General features: G+C 37.7%; 2 protein-coding genes across 6 annotated transcripts; one reads left to right on the top strand and one right to left on the bottom strand.

Moving 5' to 3' along the window:
* Positions 1-2,545: 2,545 nt before the first annotated feature.
* trim24 (tripartite motif containing 24) lies at positions 2,546-15,791 on the bottom strand. 5 transcript variants are annotated; one of them, XM_067490429.1, is made up of 20 exons: positions 15,671-15,791; positions 15,043-15,341; positions 14,477-14,595; positions 14,201-14,348; positions 13,860-13,992; positions 13,416-13,532; positions 13,056-13,170; positions 12,805-12,951; positions 12,568-12,682; positions 11,391-11,530; positions 10,956-11,210; positions 9,954-10,076; positions 9,698-9,845; positions 9,518-9,575; positions 8,519-8,645; positions 7,494-7,795; positions 6,881-6,992; positions 6,550-6,624; positions 5,775-5,936; positions 2,546-5,639 (listed from the first exon to the last, which is right to left on the bottom strand). In XM_067490429.1, exons 2-20 carry the CDS (start codon positions 15,314-15,316, stop codon positions 5,082-5,084), a joined length of 3,228 nt encoding a protein of 1,075 aa, XP_067346530.1. In that variant the 5' UTR covers positions 15,317-15,341; positions 15,671-15,791; the 3' UTR covers positions 2,546-5,081. The 5 variants fall into 5 exon arrangements, with proteins under 5 accessions (XP_067346530.1, XP_067346533.1, XP_067346534.1 ...); XM_067490432.1 differs by having other exon boundaries at positions 8,528-8,645; positions 15,043-15,717; XM_067490433.1 differs by having other exon boundaries at positions 10,956-11,189; positions 15,043-15,717.
* A 124-nt stretch (positions 15,792-15,915) lies between these two features.
* LOC137106724 (aldo-keto reductase family 1 member D1-like) lies at positions 15,916-18,488 on the top strand. Its single transcript, XM_067490434.1, has 9 exons — positions 15,916-16,244; positions 16,344-16,511; positions 16,655-16,771; positions 16,873-16,950; positions 17,141-17,263; positions 17,497-17,606; positions 17,762-17,927; positions 18,056-18,138; positions 18,218-18,488. Exons 1-9 carry the CDS (start codon positions 16,152-16,154, stop codon positions 18,258-18,260), a joined length of 981 nt encoding a protein of 326 aa, XP_067346535.1. The 5' UTR covers positions 15,916-16,151; the 3' UTR covers positions 18,261-18,488.
* The last annotated feature ends 2,452 nt before the right edge of the window (positions 18,489-20,940 follow it).

The following is a 20,940-nucleotide window of genomic DNA, read 5'->3' as shown; positions in this document are numbered from 1 at the left end:
TATTTGATATTTGCAATATTTTGTTGGTATGTAGTTAATTTATGCCCACTATATCCTTTACTGCCCTTTTGTGAACCTGCTAGGTGCAAATGTCCAGTGGAAGTGAAATGAACTGTATGAAAATATGAGAAACCAGAGCAATAGTTGAACTCACGGGATGAGGCGAAAAGGACAAAAAAATGTGATGAGTCAGCTGATGGAAAGCTGTGGCAAGGTCATCACTGCTGCATGTATTTCCAGTTCCTTAATATTTCTTCCAGTTGCTAAGTAAGACTTCTGGTTTCTTTATGATTAGTATGAAGATTTCTGGGATTATGACCTTAATGCACTGGGGTGGAAGATGTGAGCTAAGCTCTATGAATCAGATCAACGGCAAACATTGTCCCTGCACGATCTTATCTGTAGCAATTTATTGTTTGACTGTCATTCAGCATTTGGTGAATGTTTGTTCTATCTCTACCATGTTCTTTCTTTCCACCATTGTATCCTGTGTTTAAGAATCTCTTAAGCCTCTTACAATTCTTCTTCCTACCCTTAACAATCTTTTACCCCGGGGACACTTTTACAGGCTTTGTGATTAACATTTATTATATCTATTGTATAGAAAACTGTAGAATTCTAAGAATTCCCTTAGAATTTCATTACTATGAGCAACTCTTTACACTTAGGAGGCTTTTTAAATGTGGTTCCACTAGCTTTCTACTTGACCTCTACCTTTCCTGGAATGAAAAATAGGGATTCTTTCCATCAGAAGATTTTAAAGTACTACCTACAGTTTTACACTGGCTGCACAAGCATGTCTACTTGGCCAATTACAATGCTGCCATGGAGAAATGGCTTGATATGCACTGACAATAAAATCTAAATATTGTTCCATTACACAGCTGGTTGTAAATTGGCCAAGATCCTACTGAGGGGGGAAGAAAACCTAAGGAATAAAAAGAGATAAGAAGAGCAACAGTCAGCAGACAAGTGCAAACACAAAACCCAGTTCTTGCCATTCCTTGCTTGCTGTGGGGATTGAGCAGCTCCTCAGAGGGGAAGATCCTTTCCACTGCACACCCATATTCCACAGAAACTCTGCACCAGCAGAGAGAAGACATTTATTCACAGTAGGCATTTCCCACACTTTTATGCTTCTCAAGCAGATTTCAATTCTTAAGGCAATAACAGTGCACACAGAACCTCAGCTGCCCTGCTCCTTGGTGAACAATTTCTTTATGCCAGTCTGGGCTGATGGCACTGCCAGGCTTTGCAGGACCAGACCAATGACCAATTCCATCTGGGAATGAACAAACACACATGCAGGCATAGTAACATGTTTTTATTAAAGGGAAGAAGAACGATCCCAAAAGCATGAGATGAAGACCTGCAGTAAAGGTTTTGAGACGCTCCAGCTGCTGGCTCCTCGTGATGTAGTGAGGCCTCTTACAGGGAACAGCTGCAAACTAAGTTGCTCCTGCATTAAAGAAGGAGTTTCCTGTGGTGACGAAGATTTGTTCTGGGTCCAATTTTCTGACTGTATTTTTTACCGAATGGTGCAAAACGCAAACCAATTCCATGTAAAAAAAACAAACAAAAAACTTGTTAATATAAGGTCAGGCCTCTTTGCATATTTGCAGTACTTTATCAATGCAGTTTATTTGGTGTGCCTTCCATTTTGGGTCTGCCTCCACTGCAAATACACAGTGACTCATTTTCACTTTGGAGAACTTGGTGGGGTATTTTTTTTTTTTATTTTTTATTTTTTGGTGGAGCTGGACTGTATTAGGGATAAGCATTTGTCCACAAGGTGGTGAAAGCAGGCAGAGAATGGTCACTAACATGCTGTAATATGTTGTAAGGATTTGCTGTCTGCACTTAGTTGTAATAATAATATAAGAAAACAGATATTGAGAATTTAAACATATATGGCGAAGGTTTCACTTGCAGTTGTTACACAGAGAGTTTACTATAGTATCTAGTGTAATTTATCAGAACACTTTATAGATTATTAAGCCACAATTGTTAGAGAAATTCTTTATGAACACAGCATAGTATAAAATACAAAATTACTGTGCGCTGACATGTTGTTACAGTTGGCCCATTGCTTTTATTCTCTCTAAAATAGCAAATTACATGTGACTGTATGTTTAGTAATTTGTCCGCCAAACCGCGTTCGAACATCATACTCAAAGGAAAAAGCTGAATAACAATGTTTCTGCTACTCATTTAGAGCAACCTAGAATAGAATGATAAAGAATAAGCAATTTAAAATCAAAACAAATCCTATATCTGTGTGACATTTTTATTGTTGTGGTGGATAACCAAAAATGCATTATTCTGGCCCGTTTGTAGGTGGTCACAGCCTTGCTGTGAGGACCGCTTTAGTAGAAGCAACATCAACAGCTGGCTCTGGCTGGGTTCAAGTCTCCCAGCCCTGAACCCATAGCCCAGACTTTGAACCCTCAAGTCTGGGCTCATGCTGGGCCACTCAAGGACAGTCACAGAGTTGTCACATGCTTTAGTGTAGAGACGGTGTTGTTCAGGCCATGAATACTTGTGATTGTTTTCATTTTTTATTTTCAATACATTTGCAAAGATTTCAAACAAGCCTTTTTCACTTTGCCATTATGGGGTATTGTTTGTAGAATTTGGAGGAAAATAGTGAATTTGATCCATTTTGTAATAAAGCTGTAACAAAATGAAGAAAAAGTTAAGCACCGTTAATACTTTCTGAATGAACTGTAACGTCTGTGTTTAAAATTAACTACAGCAAGTGAGATATAACACAGCAACAGTAATGCGTACCATACAGTATGCATGCCAATATTACAAAACATTAAACATCATAAATTTAAGCAAAAATACCAAGACAAAGTATGAGTACTCTGTACAAGAAGACATTCTGCATTCAAATGTATAATTAAATCAAAGTACATAAGTATTATTTTTAAAATAAATTGGTATAAAAATGTAAGATTTGTTCTTGGCTGAAGAAATTTAAATATTAACTTTGTATCCTTTTTAAAAAATTACATTGAAGCTGCCGCGTAGATATTTAACCAACAGGAACAAAATGTTTCTGATTTTAACTTAGTTAATACACCACTTGGAGCAGAGGGGGTCAAAGGCAAAGTAATGTGGGTGTTGTATCAGACTGTGGTGAAGAAAAGCAAAGCCAGATGCCAAAGCTTTTGATTTACAAATCGGTTCAGTTCTAACTTTTACCTACTGTCATGAGCTTTGGCCTGAGAATGCTGCTGGATCCCCCAGGATGAGCTGGAAAAATTGTTGGTGTCTGCAGCAAGGCAGTCACAGTAGTCCAATCATAACAAGTGACAGGAAAAAAAAAGGAACACCGCCATGTTAAACCCAGCCCTGTGTTGCTCAAGTACTCCTATAAAATAAGTATTTATGCCCTATAAATTAACTTTTTTTTTTAATTTTTATTTTAGTGTTTTGTTTTTAAGTCGTAAATGGTCTGCATTTATTGCTTTTCTAACGTATTAGTACCCAAAGTACTTTACACTGCTTCTCATTCTCCCACTTGCACTCACAATCACCCACCAGGGGCAGAGCTACAATCACCCACCAGAGGCAGGTAAGTTGGTGTTAAATCTTTCTCAAGAACATTTTGACGACTCCTGAGCCAACAATCATTTTGAGTAAAAGTTGCATGGCTTTTCAAATATTTTAAGCAACTAATATGATCAAATATTTGCAATTTATGACGGAAAAAGCAAGAATGAATAAAATTTTGACTATTCAGCATTGTTGGCTTTCTCTTGCATTCCTCATTTGACCCCTGCAGGTTTACCCCGTGATCTCTTGTATTGGCTCATCCTCCTAGTTTACAACCACTGCTCTAGGATATAAATACATTTGCATGCTTTAAACCAGAATAACAAAAATTCAGCACAAAGATGACAACAGTAGGACAATAGCAAGAGTCAGGTCTACATATAACCCTGTTTATTACAAATATTGTAAATGCAGGTACTTTATATACTCAACACTGTAGAGTTAATTTACAGGGCCTATTAGTAATAAAGTGACAATAATGGACCAAAGAGACTTTTTTCCTACCAAGAGTGAGTCGATGGCCATAAAGGAGGATTTAGATCATTTTAGCCTGTGTGTTCTTATTAGCCATGTGTGTCTAAGTTCACATTTTTCTGAATAAGGTTTTTGTTTTATGTGAGCGCCATCGTGATCCCAAAGGAAAAGACCCAATTTGCAAAACACACTGTGTTCAGATGCGGATGATGAGAAAGTAATAATGTCTCGTCTTAGATAAAATGTAAATAAATAAAGTCAATCTCTTTATTAAAATCAACAAGGTAATTGAATTTAAAAAAAAAAAAATTGTTGGGATTTAGGAGGACGAGGACTCAATTTAGCTAAAGAGAAATTAAACCACAATAGTGGTAATTTATTTTGATAAATGCCTGCTCTTTATATTATTTTTTTTATTTGTAGCATTGATAAGTGTGGCACTTCCTTCTGTCTAGAAACTACAGTATCCATATTTGATACTTCTGTAATATCAATACCATTCTATAAAAAAACAAAAAACTATTGGAATAGAACAAACTGTGTTCATAGCCAAATTGCTATTAAGGGAGTTAAAGTCTATAAACTAAAAAAATGGAGGCATTATTATTAATATTAAGACCTATTAAGATCTTGCATGCGTTAGTAATCCAACGTTTTTTTCATTCCAGCATTTGAGCTTTCACCTAACGGAATTACGTTTGAGGGATATACACAAGTTAAGTGATTACTTACACGTCCCATTGACAAATATTTTTCTGTGCTTCACAGAAAACAACTTCCTATGTTACAGTAGAGTTGTTACCTTTTCCAGCAACAACACAAAAAAGAGCTTATTTACTTCCTTCAATGTGCTTCTACAGCACATCCACAACTAAATATGCCTTTTTAGTATAGCAGTACCTTTTTCCTCCTATTGTAAATGGAACAGTACAAAACTTTTCGGATTGCAGCAAATATAGGTCCCCACTGGGGCCAAGTCTGTGGAAGACTGAAATCATCCATTTTTTCTACAGTTTGTGGCTGTAGTGATTCATCTATCCTTCCTATTCTTTTGCTGTGCCTGCAGAAACTGACTTCTCCTGGGTTTTGGGTAGATCTGCAGGGTTGTCTGTAGTGGGTGGAGGGTTCTTCTCTTTGGGGGAGCTGGAGGTTACTCTGTCTTGTGTTTCACTAGCAACAGCAGAAAAACTTTCCACATCCTTTACAGGAGTTTTCTCATCCTGCTGTGCATCCTCTACAGGGGCTTCCCCTCCATCTGTAGCTGCTACCTTTTTGTTCGTCTTCTGCTCACTTGTATCCATCGCTCCATCCTCCGTTTCTGACTTTCTCTCCTCTGCCAGGGCTGTTTCTTCCAGAGAAGCCAAATCCTCTTCTACAGGGGGAATTCCTTCTCCAATAGGACTTTGTGGTTTATTGTTTTTGATCGGAGCCACACCTTCCTCCAACATCTCTTCCTCCTCTTCATCTATCTCATCCTCTATAGGAGGAATCATCTGTTCTTCCCTCCCCCCAGGAAAGACCCTGTCGGGGTAGGTAACCTTTAACTGTTCCTCAAAGTAGTCCTCCAGGTACAAGCCTGCACTCCCAATCTCTGATGTTGACTGTTAATGAAAAAAAAAAAAAAGTTAAATAGCTATAATTTTTAAGCTTTAATTACCCCAAAAAATGAAGAAAAACAAAAGAAAAAGGAATATTTACAGACAAATAAAAAATGTGACATGCGAAATGTGGCCTACCTTGTAGTACTTTGCACAGTTGAAAAATATAAGCCTGACATCTGTGACAAACCCTTCAGGACTAACATAACATTCTCCATCGGCTGACTTTGACTCCAGTCTCCTCTTTACTATCGACAAATCCATCGGAGTCTTTATCAGTTCTTTGTACTTTCTGGTCTCCTACATTGTTAAAAAAAAAAAAAAAAAAAAACAGTAAAAAGTAAACAATTAATAAAACTCATGCCAATCAGTCATACAGTACCTCTTGAAAATTAGCAGCCATTTTCATTTAAATTTAATTTTAGACATGTCAGTTTCTGCTTTTAAAAACAAGCCAATCATTATAAAAATCACACTGGAGGGCCAATAATTAATACTTTATATAACAATATCTGAGAAGTGAAGTGGTTACTTTTCAACCAGTAGTCAGTGTTAATCCTCATAGTCTTCACTGGAAACTAGAGTTGAGTGCTTTGCTTCCCCTTATTTGAAATGTCACAATAAGTCAAACAAATAATTTTGTCATGCACAATCAGGTAGTACAAATGTTCCTTCACCAAAAATGTATGTTAATTTCTTATTCATTTTTCAAGTGGATGTAAACCTTTGCACCAATGTTCATTATTTTAATATAACTTTTTTAATACACTACTTAACCCCTTTTCTTTCATTTAATTATCAAAGAACATTTTACTAGGCTAATATGCATTTTTATATTGGGATTAAGGTTAAGTTACAATAATGTGTTTATAATTTGAACTGTGTCTTCTGTGTAATAACACTGATTACTTACTGATGGAGATGGAGCCTGCTGGAAGTCAGTGCTGAAGTCATTACAGAACAGACGTAGTAGCAGCCTCTCGCACCGCTGTATAAGTACAAAAAGACTGAAAATTATAGCAATTATTTTAACTGATTATACTATGTAGAGATGTGGAGGGTCTTCAGTTTCCCTCAGTGATATGGAAATTGTTTGATGGGAGACAATTGTAAGGATATAAAAAAAAAAAAAAAAAAAAAAAAAGGTTTTGTCTTTTGATTATTAAAGACAATCAATACTTATTGTAGGAACTGGAGAATATAATGCAGAACAATGCAAATGCTGTACTGCTGAGTTGGCATACCCTCCTATCAATAGGTGGGAATGTCTCAGAGACAGGTTCGTCCTTGCTGACGCAGTCATACTCCATCTCAGGAGAATCGAGGTCTCGGCAGAACGAACAGAACCATTCGCCACTGAGGAAACATGGGAAATAAATAAACTTGTTAGGACACATGCAAGGATGGACCAGTTCCTGCTACAAAATATGCAACAGCAATGCTAAATCATATAATTTTGATAAATAATCCGCCTCCATAATTTCCAGTAGTAACTTTTCAATATATTCAACTAATTGTCCAGATCACAAACTAATATTGTAACTGGAGTAAAATGTGTTTCAAGAGCAACCTTGCAACCAATTGTTCACAAGAATGAGTTTTACAGTACCAGTAAAACTCTTTTGTAAAGAAGTAAAAGCTAGTACATATGCCATCAAGGTTATAAGGACTGTGCCCCCAAGTGGAAGTACTTGTACTTGCAAGCCCCACAATACTTATCTTTGTAAACATGCAGTAAGATAACTCATCCAAACAAGCTGCATTTTAGTCCACATTATTAATGTCTCAGTTTTTTCCAAAGATGATTCCAAACACAATTTTATCAGAAATCCACATCTTTAAGAGACTTTCCTTCACCTGGGGGACTCGTTCAATGTAGGGATATGGCAGGAAAGATGGAAAACTTTAGGACATTTGTCACAACAGAGCAGCTCTCCTCCGTTCTGGCAGACAGCACACCAGTCCTCGTTAGGATCTTCTTCTGGCTCCGCTCTCTTGTCAGACTCCTGATGCCCTGCAACCTGAGGATGCTGCTCTTTCCCAACTTTGGAGTCCGACGCAGGATTTGGGACAGGAACGGACACCTTCTGCTGCTGCCGTGGCTTGGACTGAGCCCCAGTGCTGCTGTCTGGCAAGCTGGACCCCACACTCGACTGCACCTGTCGGTAACAAAAAAGTGGCATATAAGCAGTTATATATATATGATAGTTAGAAATGGCCCCAGAACCAGCACCCAAACAGAATATTTCTTTAACTCAGTAAGCATAACCTGAGACTGCAGTTTAAAAAAAAACAACAAAAAAAACACCCCATTTTCTAAAAAGGTGGGATGCTGTGTAAAATAAATCAAAAATGGAATGTAATGTTTGCAACCCCTTTAATACCTATATTTGATTAAAAGCAATGCACAAAATATCACATTTCAAAAAGGTATTAAATCTTAAACCTAAAACAATGAGTCTAAGACTTAAAAGTACATCACAAAATTTAGTTTTTGCAATAGTGATATGACAATAGCACAAGTCAACAAAATCTTTTGGACTACAAGTAACATCAGTGTACAGTCTTTAGAGCCAAGTAAATACAAATATTGTTTAAAATATAGCCTGGACATAATCACATTACAACCAATTAAGTGGCAAAAAATTTGAATATGAATGAACCATTTCCTTTACAACAGTATCTGTGGTCCATACTTTCCATATTTTGTTTGCCAACAGTTTGGATTAGCATCATGTCTCTTGGCTCAGCCTTTGAGCATAATTGTTTCATTTGTAAGACCATGTTTTTGCATTTTTGCAAACATGTCATGACACAGCTGTGTCAGTGTCTACTTAGCTTCTCAACAACCTAAACTTCTACTACACAAGTAACCCTCTTACGAAACGAACTTCATCCTCGTCTTCTGGTTCATCCTTGATGACAATGATGGGCCCTGGGGATGACCTTCGTCGTCGCTTGGCTGAAGGGACAGATGGTGGCTCCGAAGTCTTATTCCAGGAAGTCGTCCTTCACCATACAGGTTGCCAAAAAGAAGAACAGGGGATGAGAGTGATCATTACATAATTAAAGAGGACCCACTGGTCTTTCTCGAAGAATCTGTTCTTGAGGATTAGCGGTTTGATGTCTGAATCACTTGCATGCCATGTGTTACATATAAGGAGAAACAGAGGAAACAAGTGTCCTAGTGCATCTTTTATTACACAATTTAAAGGTAATTTCATTATTGTGCGTCACAAATGCTATCAGCAACTAGTAATTTCCATGTTCCTTAGTGGTGATCAAGCACAGATGTACCACCACAATGGTAACCATAATGGATTGATAATATGTTGCAAGGTTGTTAAAACTGGCACAAATCCATCCTAATAATAAAAAAAACATTTTAAATAAGTTGAGGAAAAACCCATTAGTTTTTTTTCTCTTTTAACCAACCCAGTTTATTGACTTTGTCTCTTTAAAGCCCGCTCTAGCTCAGTTGTTAAGGCAGTCGTCCATGAATCACAGGGTCAGTGGCTTGATCCCCGGTCACGGCTACATGACGGAGTGTCTCAGGGCAAGACACTGAACCCCTAACAGCCCATCCCCATCCCCAGCTGGGCAGAGTCTGTCCAAGCCCGGGAGAAATTTGGGAGGGTTGCGTCAGGAAGGGCATTCGGCCTACAAACTGTGCCAAATCAACATGCGGACAATGATCCACTGTGGCGACACTGAACTCACGGGATAAGCCGAAAGGACGAAAACAAAAAGCCAGCTCCTGACATACTGGAGAAACAAATAAAGCACCAGTAGAAAAGGCAACTCCTCGATAATGAATTTAAAAAATAAATAAAAAATAACTAAGGGACCGGGGAGAAAATCTGATGAGGATCTTTTCTTACCCTGTGCTTCTGTCTGAAGAAGAAGGTTTGGCCACTGGAGAGTTTTGCCTTCCTTGAACTTCACAAAAAGAGGATTACAAAAAAAAATATACAACTTTTAGGAGTTGTAACAACAAAAAACCTATTCATATTCTAGCATGACCTGCAAAGATGCAGCTCAACTGGAGCGTAGATACTGACCTGTTATGTGACCGAGTGTGCTTGTTTTGTCAGCAGTTTTAGAGGCTAGACTTTGAGCATAGCTGGGTTTGGGGACAGAGATCGTAATGGAGGGCACAGTTCCACTGGCCTCAGTCCTCTTCAGAAAGGAGGACTCTTGCAGGCCCCGCTAAAGGAAATAAAATCGTTCATTATTACTTGTAAACAAACCTGAATGGTAATTTTTTTTTTTTTAAAGAATCATGTTCCTGTCTCTCCATTCTCCATTCCTACTAACCTGGTTTAGTGTCGTTTGTGTGACTGCTGCAGCAGACAGAGGCTGTGGGTAACGTGACGTACTCTGCAACACATCCATGGGTTTAGGAGGGAAGTTGGAGCTATGGATCAGATCTCTCAGAGACTAAAAAAAAAAAAAAATAATAATTATAATAATACCATTTTGAAAGGTTTGAAGAGTTGTGTGAAAAACACTGTTTGGCTACAACTATCGGATCATTCTGGCCCAGTTTTTTGTTTATTAAAGGACGAGTTCAATAATTTTGACTTTCTTCGTCTTCTTTTAGTTCTTGTTTGACTAGTACATGTAAATGATTGCCATTAAACTTCCCTCTGACTTCCTTATATTAAAATATCTCTCTACTTCTAGCTGAAAACACCTCCAGATCACATCACTTGCAGGAACATTCAGTTCAGATTATGTCATCTTGTGGTTCACACTATGCAGTTTGTAATCCCAGTCAACCTGCTTTTCAAGAGCTCCCTAAAATGATATCATCTGAACTCCTAGTAATAAAAAAAACTCTCCAGGGTGATGTCATCTGGAGGAGTTTTTCAGCTAGACACAGAGGAATATTGTAATATAGGGAAGTCAGAGGGAAGTTTAAATGCATTAATGTACATATACACCCTAAACTAAAGCCATAGAAAGCAAGTTAAAAATTGGTGAAGTCGCCATTTAAGACAGTGGAAAAAGGCACTGTAACAAATGTACATTGGTTGTGAAAGCATTTGTAAGACATTTCCTGAGAATAAAATTCTGCTAAGGAATTTATCAAGCTAAAAGGATACAGTATAATCTAGTAGATAAACTGACTTGATTCACTTTTGAGGCAAAAGATAATAACGTTTTATCAAATTCATTAAAACAATATTAATGTCAACAAGTCTTCATCTGATTAAAAAAAATAATAGAACTTCAAGTGCTTGAGGGGCTGGGAATCCTTATGGCTTATGTACAGCATACAGAACATTCACCGTGTTCTTAGATATGTCAATTTACCTGAGCGGATGCAAATCCTGGATTTTGAAGAATTGATGATGCTGTTGTGGGGCTTCTGGGGTTTGGTTGGGAGCTCCCAAATCTACGTCCTGGCTGTGCCAAGCTGGGGGGACCTTGGGAAGGGGAGGACCCTCCATTGATGGGCCTGGTTGGCGGTGGAGGGCCATGAGGTCCTGGGAGCCTGACATTTTGGTAGGACCACGACCAGTGGTTGGGAGGGAGCTGTCTGTGGGGCTGTTGGGAAAGCTTGTCAACCTTGGACAGGGGGGGTAGTTAAACAGTTTTATCAGTGCTGGAAGAGGATATACTATTATAAAATTATTACACAGCACTGAGATTATTTAGAAAACCAAGAAATAAGTAACACTTAATCGGAACACCATCGTAATTTTTAAATCAGGGTAATAAAACTACTGACTGTGCTGAAAATCTTACCTGCATCTGGAGTTGGGCCAGTGTGCTCTGTCGCTGCTGGGCTGAGACTGAAAGGCCTCCACCAGGTGCCTCTGCTCTAGGACCTGCTTGGTGATTGGGGATAGGTGACCATCCAGGGCCTCTTTCCACTACCAAAGATCCTGGACACAACAAGAAACCATGATGGTAACGCCCACAGTTCACTTGAGCTTCAAGCTTTCTGCCATCACAACTCCCTCAGTTTTAACTAGAATTAGCACCTTGCAGTTGTACTCCTCTGCCAACTATCGCAGTTTAAATGTATCTGTCTACAATTTTATTCCACTCACCCATGAGGCTAAATAGACATAAGAGATATTATGATATTATGGGATGCACAAACAACTCTTAAACATACTTCTGCCAAGCTTATCATTCATCAGTTATTTCTACTGAAAACAAATCTTTATAAATTCTAAAAACCAATCGTCATGTTTATGTAGGTTACACACACAAAAAAAAAGGTATAAAGTTCAACAGTGTTGCTCAGTGATACATTTTAAATATTTTTGGAAGACATGAACTGTGGCAAAATAGTGTACATGCTACAGACATGGGAAGAATAGACTCAGTTACAAAACAAGAGCAGACTGCAGGCATCTTAAAAAAAAAAAAAAAAAAAAAAAAAGTATTTTGGCAGAGGGGTAAGAGAGTTAATCAGTACTATATAAAATGTATTAAATATTTGAAAGTAGCCCTTCAGAATAGTGTAAAGCAACTACAAACATATATGCTGTCTGTTGGTTATGAAATTATGCTTAGTTAAAGTGTTTGTAAGACAAGCACAAAAAGGAAGATAATGGTAAAAAAAGATTAAGTAAAACGTTATTTAGGCCAGATGAGATTAATTTACTGCGTATTAATATACGCAAAAACTATCTTTTGTTTACTAGATTTAGGAACACACTGACAAAGATAAAATAACAGTATAGGATGATGAGAAACAAAAAAAATGTTCCATGTCCCAGGATCTAATTTCTATTCACAATAACTGGTAAAAGTAAAAAAATAACCTAGAAAACTGAATGAACAGGACTGCACACGCAATCTGCAGCTATTCCTGCAGGTGATGACATTTTTAACAACATTAAAAACCCAATGAAACAGGAAACTTTTTTAAATTTGTTCCAGGTTAATTCGTAAGTGACGCAGTTCTTACCGAGATCAACATTTGTGGCCCAGAATCCAGAGCGACACTGGAAGCGAACAGAACTCTGAGGGACGATGGACGGATTACAGCTCGCCCTCATCAGGTAATGGATCTGAAAAAGGATCTGCAAGACAACAAGACAAGGAACATACTGAAGTTTTACTGAAAGTGTCAATTTTTTTTTTTTTTTTAATTGCAGAAAAAGACACAAGCAACCGACAGACTTGCTGGTGTTTCATGACTTACCAGTCTCTTACAATACAGGAGGGCTGTTCCACTGTGGCTGGCTGTGGCCCATTTGGTAAAGCTGATAACGTGGTCTAGGTGCCTGCTCAAAGAGTTCACATCCTCTTGCTGCTTTTTTAAAGCCAACTCATGGTCTTTAGTCAGAGACTGACAGGAAATGTGTTGATAAAGTGTCAGAACATATGCTAAATTTGTGGGTATTGCCTTTTTAAGGGCCTTAAAATCTGCTTAATGCAGAGTTAAGACTTTACCTCAAGCTGGTTAACCAGAATCTTCCCTTTCCTGTTGATCTCCATAATCAAGTTACAGATAGACTTTTTTATTTCATTAGTTACAGCCTTCCTGTTTTCTTCAACTTGCTGGAGTCTGAGAATCAATGGCAGAAAATAAATGTTATAAATCACAATGAGTACAGACACCCCATTGTTTCAATATGCAAACTATTATGACTATTTACTTATGATTTTATAAAAAAAAAAAAAAAAACAGTCCCAAAAATGCATAAAGTGCAGTTACTCAGTTTTCTATCTGAACCAATTGTCAATATGACTTATTATCTCTGACATGCAACTGAAACTGAAACTCTAATCAAGTGTAGATAATGACTTTACCCAGTGCTGATACAGCTGGATACATCTTCGATGGCCTTTCTTTTCTCTTGCAACTGCTGCGTCATGTTCTCCAGATACTGCCTGTGGTTCCTGTATGCATCCTCCAAAAACTGGTAGCTAGACACAAAGGATATCCAAAAGTTTAGTTTCCCAACAAATTCGATTGTGGTTACTATCTGAATTAGCTATTGGCACTTATTCTTTGTTGAACTGTATTAGCCTTTCTGATACTAAAATTATTTTTTATCTGAAGACAAAAGAAAAACAACTTTGTAGCCATTTCCATAAAATGTCAAACATAATTTGCATTAAAATCAGCAGGTTAGCTACATTATTAAAATCATAACAAGCTGCATTATAATTGCCAGTCAACTAGTGCCAATAGTTCTGAAAAACAATTAGAACAATAAAAGATTTTTATGTCATGAATAAAAATCTGCATACTTGTGATCCTTGTGCTTAAGCAGCTGACAGTCTCGACAGGTGAGTCGATCACATGTCTCACAAAACAGCTTAAGTGGCTCCTGTTTGTGAATGTTACAAAACACAGGCTTCTGTGTGGAAATACCTACTGCTTCTGGGATACAGAAATGGAAGAACACAGAAACATGGTGTCAACTTATTTCGTTTGCAAAATGATCTCGTTTTAATATTTAATGGTGTTTAGATCATGACTTAAGAACAGTATTTGCCATATCACTATACTACGGCACAAAAGGTGCCAGCTATTGCTTTTAGGTTATTGTTTTTAACTATTATTTTTCTGCAATAGAAGAAGATGCTACCTGGTGACATCTCCTCCTTCTGGCGTATGGTGTGATCCCTGGTGAACTTCACTCTTTGGTGTGCCTCAATACATGTCACACATAGGAATTCCACACACTCCACACAGTAACCTGTTGCTTCTGTGTTATCTTCGCAGCTCATACAAACCTATCATAAGGAGAACCAAACAACAAAATAAAAAGGAAGACCATGCAGGACATAATAAAAATAATCAAACACAAGAAAAGTTAACTGTTGGAAGCGGAGGAGATTGGAATACACAAGTGACCACCAACCTGGCTGTTTTTTTCCACTGTGCTGCTCGGCACCTCAGCAGAGTCTTTGACAAAGAAATTATCCAGCACGTCCATCTCCCAGCATTCCTGTCTACACACTGGACATCGAATGGCACCTACTGGAGCAAGAAAGCAGTTCCACCATTTATAATGTCAGCTCAAAATTGGCAATGTAAATTTTTGTTTTTGTAATTAAACAGCTGCACAATAGGCAGCTATAATACTGACTCAGCACTTTGAGACTACGATATTAGCTATATTAATTGTAGTGTATGTTTTATTTGAGATGCTTTATGTGATTATTTGATTGTGAAAGACGGGTTTTCTTTCCGGGTATTGTACAGCATTAGTCAAGTTTGTCTTGCTGCTTAAATATGTTCTGACACCAAATTATATTTTTAATAGTTAATATATATATTGTCCACAGCATTCAGCCCCACATTGGGTTTCAAGAAGGTATCACCATTATTTAAAACCAGGAAAGAATTGCAATGTTGTGATCACATTGTATCCCATTAGCATCGCTACCAACTGTGTCATACCAATACAAAAATCAATATTCTCACGTGGTTTGCTGTTGTCGCTTTGAGCCTGTGAGTCACGCCTCGGGTCAGCATTCCTGAAGGGCGCAGGAAGACACCTCTTGCAGAACGAGTGGAGACACGGCAGGAGTTTGGGCTCTCTGTTGTGGAAGCTCAATTTGCAAATTGGACATGTGTCCATGAGCCCGAAGGTGCCCTGCTGCTTCACCCTCTCCTTCTCGGCTGGCAAACTTTCTGCCTCGTTCTCCACGATAATGACAATGTCGTCGTTGTCAACATTTTCTGCACTTTCCTCCATTTTCACCCCCTCTGCTTCGCTATCGCTATGGTCAACCAATCAATAGGGGGTTACGATTGGAAACAAAGGATAACCTATAATTTCCTTGACTTAAACAGCCACACAGGCAGTATAACGTTAAGTACTATTATTTTGCATTACAATAAAATAAGCACGGTCCTTTCATCCCATAAAATAGCTTATTAAGCTGTGCGATGACAGCTTTAGTTGAATTGTAGAGAATTATTTCCGTTTTGGAAGCTAAATTAGCAACATGCCCATAAGCTAGAGACACCAGCTTTGTGGGGACCCTTAATCAAACAGACAGAACACAACAGCGCACAGTCACTTATTAATCAAAATGATACCACGTACATAGTATTCTGAGGTTCATTTGTCTATTGGAGACTCAGGCGACCATCTGTGATTGCTTCGCTCAAAACACAGATATTACCCAGACGGCACTGCGGTTTTTAAAGCTACAGCTTCCGATTAAGTCCAAATTACGCACTAAAAGATGCAACTTTGAAAGCAAATTTGATGTGATTTTCACTCACTCACGTGTTGCCTATTTTGCAGTACCAGTCGTTATGACTGAAAATTACTTATTAATTTAATTTAGTGAACGTGTTAGAAACTATTTGTTTTTTGATTCTTTTTTCACTATATGTTATTTCCCAGGATGTATGGAAGTTTGCCCTTATTTGTAGCTGGGAGGAGCTTTGATCAAAGTGCAGCAGGGTACAAATCCCATCGACTTGTACTCATGATTACCCTTATTTGTCCTCGGACCTTAAGGAAGCACACAATCCATAGTTGGAATATTTAGCATTTTAGGACTCATACTTTGAGGAGCATGATCTTGACAGCTGAGAGCCACTCCATTCCTCTGAGTGATGGAAACAGCATGCCTTTGATAGGTCTGGGAACATACGGTGATCCCCGTACGGTAAGAAACAAACATTTATTTTTAATACCAAAAACAGTTTACAATGATCACTCTGTGACTGAGAGGTAATTATTCACTCATGAGGTGTGTTTTTGATAGACCCCTAAAGCAGCTACATATGAAGCAGTCAAAGTGGCTATTGAATCAGGATACAGACACATTGATGGGGCTTTGATCTACTTCAATGAGCATGAGGTGGGACAAGCAATAAGGGAAAAAATTGCTGATGGAACTGTGATGAGAGAGGACATATTCTACTGCGGAAAGGTTTGAAACATTTGCTAAATTGTGTGTTTGCAAACTGTAACTTTGTATCTTGGTCTTCCAATGGACCACTGAACAGACTTCTTGAGTACATAATGACTGCTATTGCTATATCTAATCAATTTTTGTCTGCACTCATCATGCAGCTGTGGAATACATTCCATTCCCCAGAATTGGTACGCCCTGCTTTGGAGAAAACGTTGAAAACATTACAGATGGATTATGTCGACCTATATATTGTAGAGATGCCAACAGCCTTCAAAGTATACATGTGTTTATATACATATAATACAGGTTATTTTGTTTAACTTTGAACTGTTGCCAAAGTCCCTAAATATGACTAAAATTCTATTATTTTCTGAAGCCAGGTGATACTTTTTACCCCAAAGATGGGAATGGCAAATTTATGTATCATGAGACCAACCTCTGTGCTACATGGGAGGTGAGGGTGTTGACTTGCACTTTACACTTTTATTAAAAGAAAGCAGTTCATTAGAGATTCATGCTAAAAGTCCGGAACAAAACCTTTGGCAGTTACATGTGCTGTATTTTTGTAAAATATTAACAGTTTTTTCACAGTTGCTTTTTAACCACACTTTTTAACCATTCTCTTTTTTTTACATTTTCTGCAGGCTTTGGAGGCTTGCAAAGATGCTGGGCTAGTAAAATCTCTCGGAGTATCAAATTTCAACAAGCGACAACTGGAGTTGATCCTTAACAAACCTGGCCTGAAACACAAACCTGTCTCAAACCAGGTACTGTCAACTTAATGATTCACTCATGTCCCTAAATAAGCCAAATGATTAAAAGATATTAAATTTTGGATTATAGAGGTAAAGAAATGGGCAATAAAAACAAAAAATGCTTTAAGATATGCATAACAAAAGACATTAAATATGACTACATAAACCATTAATGATGATGTTGTGAGTTTTTTATTCTTCTTTAAAATCTAACTAACTAAACTAATATTTTCTTTTTTATTTAGGTTGAATGTCACCCCTATTTCACTCAACCAAAGTTGCTTAAATACTGCAGGCAAAATGACATTATCCTCGTAGGATACAGCCCTCTGGGGACATCTAGGGATCCATCCTGGTATGGGAGAAAAAGCAGGCTCATTAAATTCAGTTGACAAAAGACACAGTGAACTCATCTAAAACAGTAGCCTGCTTGCATTAAGCTTCAAGAGGGTGTTCATTTGGCAAAAATGTCTTCGTTGCATTGTGGTAAAATGCCAATCTTTTAAACAGGGTAAACCTAAAATGCCCACCATTGTTAGAAGATGAACTACTGGTATCAGTTGGCAAAAAGTACAACAAGACCTCAGCTCAGGTGGCCCTGAGGTTTAACGTGCAGAGAGGAGTGGTGGTCATCCCCAAGAGCTTCAACCTTGATCGCGTAAAGGAGAACTTTAAGGTTTGTTTTTATGGCATCAGTTCAAAGAGTGGTTCAGCATGCTACGTATGGTCTGCATATTTACTGTGTATCTGTAAATACTATGTAATAAATGACATGTTGTGATTGATCTGTTGTTAACACTGTAGATATTCGACTTCTCTCTTACCAAGGCTGAGATGAAAGCAATTGAGGGACTGAACAAGAATATTCGTTTTGTGGAGCTTCTCATGTGAGAATAGTGCAAACTGTGTGATGATCCGCTACTCTAATAGACAAAATATTAATATTTCTCTCTTTTGACTCAACAGGTGGTCTGATCATCCAGAGTATCCATTTCATGATGACTACTAAAGAGCCTATCACAGATGTCAAGGCTCACTTAAATTTGATCTGGCTTGTTGACTCTATTGCTTTTACACGTTGTACCTTATTCTTATTATAACACAATCTTAATAGTATTCACTTTGTTAAATAATATGTTTGCTGCTAACGAATTACCAATGTTTTACTGATGATTTTACTAAGCCTTCTGTGACGGATTAAATGGTAAATCTAAAGAACAATGTTCTCAGACTCATGTTTTTGTACAAACACTTCAGGTAGTCCTGTTGGCTAATATGTGCTAAGTGAACAACAGTAGAATCTATATACAAGGAAAAGAAAACAGAAATTTAGGATTCTGAAATTTTAATTTGAGCAGTAATATCAGTCGTTAAAGCAGCTGTGTTTGTATTATTCTGCCTTAAGGAGCAGTAGGAAATCCTAAATACAGCTGTTTAAAAAGTCTGTCACAGTGGTACAAAACAATACAGCCATAAACTGTTTTCAGGGTTTCCCTACAGACAGTAGACATGCATTATTAAAAAGAAATCCAAAAACGCATTCATGTTCAGTTGCTTAAAGTATTCTTAGTTTATATCTTAATATCATTCTCTCCCATTTATTTTATAATACAATCATTCTTTGCACCGTTCTGATGTATTTACAAAACAAACTGTCAATTGTTTTTTGTTTTACGAGTCATTGAAAACTGTTACTTACAGATAAAAAAGTTCTTTTTATAAACTCTGCAAACAAAAAAAGTTTGGATAGGTTTGTATCATTTGCTACATTGTGTGTTTGAAAGCTGTAATGTGCAGGCGTGGAATACATTTTAATACCCAGAATTGGTACGACCTGCTTTGAAGAAAACCGTGAAAACATTACAGCTAGATTATGTTGACCTTTATATTGTAGAGATGAAAACAGCCTTCAAAGTAGATACAGTATGTGTTTAATGACACATATAATCAGGTTATGTTGCTTAACTTTGAACTGTTGCCAAAATCTCTCAAAAACTTACTGAAGCCAGGTTATACTTTTTACCCCAAAGATGGAAATGGCAAATTTATGTATCATGAGACCAACCTCTGTGTTACATGGGAGTTGAGGCTTGTTGACTTTCACTTTAAACTTCATTAAAAGAAAGAGAGATAAAGAAATGAGTCTTTTTGAGCCTGTAGTGACCTTTATAAATAACACTGACTGTAACTAAATAATGTTTGTTAGATTAGTCTTATATAAGTTACAAATACAAACTTGAATGTTAGCTGCAGAAACAGGTAGATAACAGTAGCAGTTCATTAGAGATACATGCTGAAAGTCAGGAACCAAACCTTTGGCAGTTATGTGAGCTGTTTTTTTTTTTTTTTTTGTCCTTTTGGCTTATCGTGTGAGTTCAGGGTTGCCCCAGCAGATCATTGTCTGCATGTTGATTTATGCCTGATGGCCTTCCTAATACAACCTTCCCCAATTTCTATCGCGCTTGGACCGGCACTGCACAGCTAGGGATGGGAAAGGGCTGTTGGGGATTCAGTGTCTTGCCCAGAGACACTTTGACATATAGCTGGGGATCGAACCACTGACCCTGTCGTCTGTGGATGACTGCCTTACCAACCCCCCCCCCAAGCGACATCTGGAGTTGATCCTTAACAAACCTGGCCTGAAACACAAACCTGTCTCAAACCAGATACTATCAACTTAATGATTCACTCATGTCCCTAAATAAGCCAAATGATAAGAAGATATTCAATTTTGGATTAAAGAAAGTAAAGAAATGGGCAATAAAAACAAAAAATGCCTCAAGATATGCATAACAAAATACATTAAATATGACTACATAAATCATTAATGATGATGTTGTGAGTTTTTTATTCTTCTTTAAAATCTACCTAACTAAACTAATATTTTCTTTTTTATTTAGGTTGAATGTCACCCCTATTACACTCAGCCAAAGTTGCTTAAATACTGCAGGCAAAATGACATTATCCTCGTAGGATACAGCCCTCTGGGGACATCTAGGGATCCATCCTGGTATGGGAGAAAAAGCAGGCTCATTAAATTCAGTTGACAAAAGACACAGTGAACTCATCTAAAACAGTAGCCTGCTTGCATTAAGCTTCAAGAGGGTGTTCATTTGGCAAAAATGTCTTCGTTGCATTGTGGTAAAATGTCAATCTTTTAAACAGGGTAAACCTAAAATGCCCACCATTGTTAGAAGATGAACTACTGGTATCAGTTGGCAAAAAGTACAACAAGACCTCAGCTCAGGTGGCCCTGAGGTTTAACGTGCAGAGAGGAGTGGTGGTCATCCCCAAGAGCTTCAACCTTGATCACGAAGGGAGAACTTTGAGGTCTCTTTTTATGGCATCAGTTCAAAGAGTGGTTCAGCATGCTACGTATGGTCTGCAAATTCAATGTGTATCTGTAAATACTATTACTATTACTATTTATTGATGATATACAAAGCCTTCTGTGACTTCTGTGTCTGTGAACAATGTTCCCAGACTCATGTTTTTGCACAAACACATCAGGTAGTCCTGTTGGCTAATATGTGCTAAGTGGATAACAATAAAATTTATATACAGAAAAAAGAAAAATGAGATTTGGGATTGTGACAATTTAATTTGAGCAGTGATATCAGTAGTAACAGCACATGCGTTTATATAATGCTGCCTTAGGTAGCTGTAGGAAATCGTAAATACACCTGTTA

The sequence above is a fragment of the Channa argus genome, chromosome 21 (assembly GCF_033026475.1).
Source record: "Channa argus isolate prfri chromosome 21, Channa argus male v1.0, whole genome shotgun sequence".
Classification (NCBI taxonomy): domain Eukaryota; kingdom Metazoa; phylum Chordata; class Actinopteri; order Anabantiformes; family Channidae; genus Channa; species Channa argus.
The sequence above is the reverse complement of the archived record's forward strand: the minus strand, read 5'-3'. Positions and strand labels throughout refer to the sequence as shown.

What these genes read in the sequence shown, in the direction of transcription:
- trim24 (XM_067490429.1), bottom strand. Translation starts at nt 15,316, where the DNA reads ATGGAGGAAAGTGCAGAAAATGTTGACAACGACGACATTGTCATTATC. An exon ending in CACACTCGGTCACATAACAG is followed by an intron (nt 9,576 to 9,697) that starts GTCAGTATCTAC and finishes CTTTTTGTGAAG; the next exon opens with TTCAAGGAAGGCAAAACTCT. An exon ending in TCTTCAGACAGAAGCACAGG is followed by an intron (nt 8,646 to 9,517) that starts GTAAGAAAAGAT and finishes TGTATGGTGAAG; the next exon opens with GACGACTTCCTGGAATAAGA.
- LOC137106724 (XM_067490434.1), top strand. Translation starts at nt 16,152, where the DNA reads ATGATCTTGACAGCTGAGAGCCACTCCATTCCTCTGAGTGATGGAAAC. An exon ending in CATACGGTGATCCCCGTACG is followed by an intron (nt 16,245 to 16,343) that starts GTAAGAAACAAA and finishes TGTTTTTGATAG; the next exon opens with ACCCCTAAAGCAGCTACATA. An exon ending in AGATGCCAACAGCCTTCAAA is followed by an intron (nt 16,772 to 16,872) that starts GTATACATGTGT and finishes TATTTTCTGAAG; the next exon opens with CCAGGTGATACTTTTTACCC.